This window comes from Morone saxatilis, unplaced genomic scaffold (assembly GCF_004916995.1).
Source record: "Morone saxatilis isolate NCDOM2014 unplaced genomic scaffold, NCSU_SB_2.0 Contig18, whole genome shotgun sequence".
NCBI classification, from domain to species: Eukaryota; Metazoa; Chordata; class Actinopteri; family Moronidae; genus Morone; species Morone saxatilis.
This window is the reverse complement of record NW_023339740.1, coordinates 23,773,299-23,775,021: the sequence shown is the minus strand read 5'-3', so window position 1 is coordinate 23,775,021 and position 1,723 is coordinate 23,773,299. Positions and strand designations below refer to the sequence as shown.

Sequence of the window (1,723 nt, the reverse complement as noted above, 5' to 3'; positions counted from 1 at the left end):
TGCCCGCTCAGTTCTATTACACAGCCACTCGTGAAGTTTAAAAAAAGTCTTTATAGGTTTTCATGTTGTTTCAAGAAATTGCAGTATGCATGTATACAATATACAATAGACCCAAAGTATGTATGTTTGCTATAATGCTAGTATGTCCTACTGAATGAATCTTGAACTGATTTAAATTTGCAGAATACAGTTTACTGCAAAACATTCACCAAGATTTTTCCGATTTTTTAAATATTGCATTGTTGCATATTGCACTGGAGATGTTGCTTCCTTATTTATGTATTAGTATTCTTGTAGTTGTAATCTAAAGGCTATATCTTATACCGGAGCATAAGGATCTTTAAACCCCGTTTTTTACACGGAAAAAAAAATCCAACAGAAATAAATCGGCTTAATGGACAGAATTAGAGTGGTCTGAATCCAGGGTAGGATTAAGGAAAATTGTGTGAAATTAAAGAGCGAGTGATCGGGAATCACTGTGCGTCTGTCTGGAGGGCGGGAGAGCAGAGAGAGAGAGAAAAAAAGAGAGAGGGGGGGAGAGAGAGAGAGGAACACATTTTCATCCAAACCTCCGTTTTTTCCAGAGCCTATCTCTGCTCCGCGGCTCACCGCAGCTCCCTATTGTTTAAACTGGGAGGGAAAAAATAACACTCCGCTTATTCTGTAATCGCAGCCAGTGACTCATTTGGGGTTTTTTTTTATCTGATGCTCGGTTTTCGCCGCTCTGAATGCTGTATTCATTGTCAACTTCTCCGATTTTCTCCACTTAGACTTGAGCTGCATCATGAATAGTTTGGGGGCATCTTTCAATCGCATACCTCTGGAATGGCGGGGATTACACAGCCGAACCCCGGAGAGCATGTAAACGCAAATGGAGTTTGGGATTTATTGCAAAATAAGGGAAAGATGACCGTCTTCTCATTGTGCTTGCTCTTGTGCGCGGATCTACTGGATTTAGCCGTCGGTAAGTCTGACCCCTATTATTTTCACACAGCCGGAACCCCTCGCGCAGCCCACCGATCCACGCGTGGGGTCTTAACAAAAAAGCGAAGTGTCAGTGAGTTGAGAGATTCTTATGTGACAGTGAAAATACTAACTGGCCATTAACAGGACAGCCGGATGGAGGCGATCGGTGCCATTCTTGCCTCATGCCAACTTTCCCCCTCCGTGCCAAACAAGTCGTGGAGGAGAGAAATCAATGAATAATGGTTGGATTCAGCTCAGGCTGCTCTGTGCGTGGTGTCGGAGTGCTCAAAGGAAATGCAAAAAGAGAGGGTAGCAGGAGGCCTGGTTATGTATTAAGTCTTAATTCCTCTGCATTGACTATCACGACCAGCATGCATGACAGCACCTACTTCTGAGCACCACGCAACTAAACCATGCTGAAGCGCACTCCTTGGCGGTCTGGTCATCGTGGCTTTTGCACATCAGATAGCGCACGGTGGGCTCAACAGATATTAAAGTTGTTGCCTTGGGAAACATTAATGTGCCTCATTTTTCTTATTTATTTTTTATTTTTTTGGAATGCAGATGTCTGTTTCCTGTGCGATCTGCTCAGCACAGCGGTGGCATCAGTGTCGCTCAGTGTTTTCTCTCTGTTCTCCGTTGACGTGTTTAGATGTTAGAGGATGAAAAAACAGCATTCATAATTTTTCATGAAAGCGAATTTGGATTTGGCATAATATATGTATATCCTAAATAATTATCAGCCTGTCTTCTGCAG

General features: G+C 42.9%; 1 protein-coding gene across 1 annotated transcript in view; it reads left to right on the top strand.

Moving 5' to 3' along the window:
• Positions 1-595: 595 nt before the first annotated feature.
• The window catches only part of igsf21a (immunoglobin superfamily, member 21a), a 159,786-nt gene continuing 158,658 nt past the window's right edge, over positions 596-1,723 (top strand). The window contains exon 1 of the mRNA XM_035661267.1: positions 596-964. Coding sequence (XP_035517160.1) covers positions 826-964 — 139 coding nt within the window. The 5' untranslated portion in view covers positions 596-825. The remainder of the gene's footprint in view (positions 965-1,723) is intronic.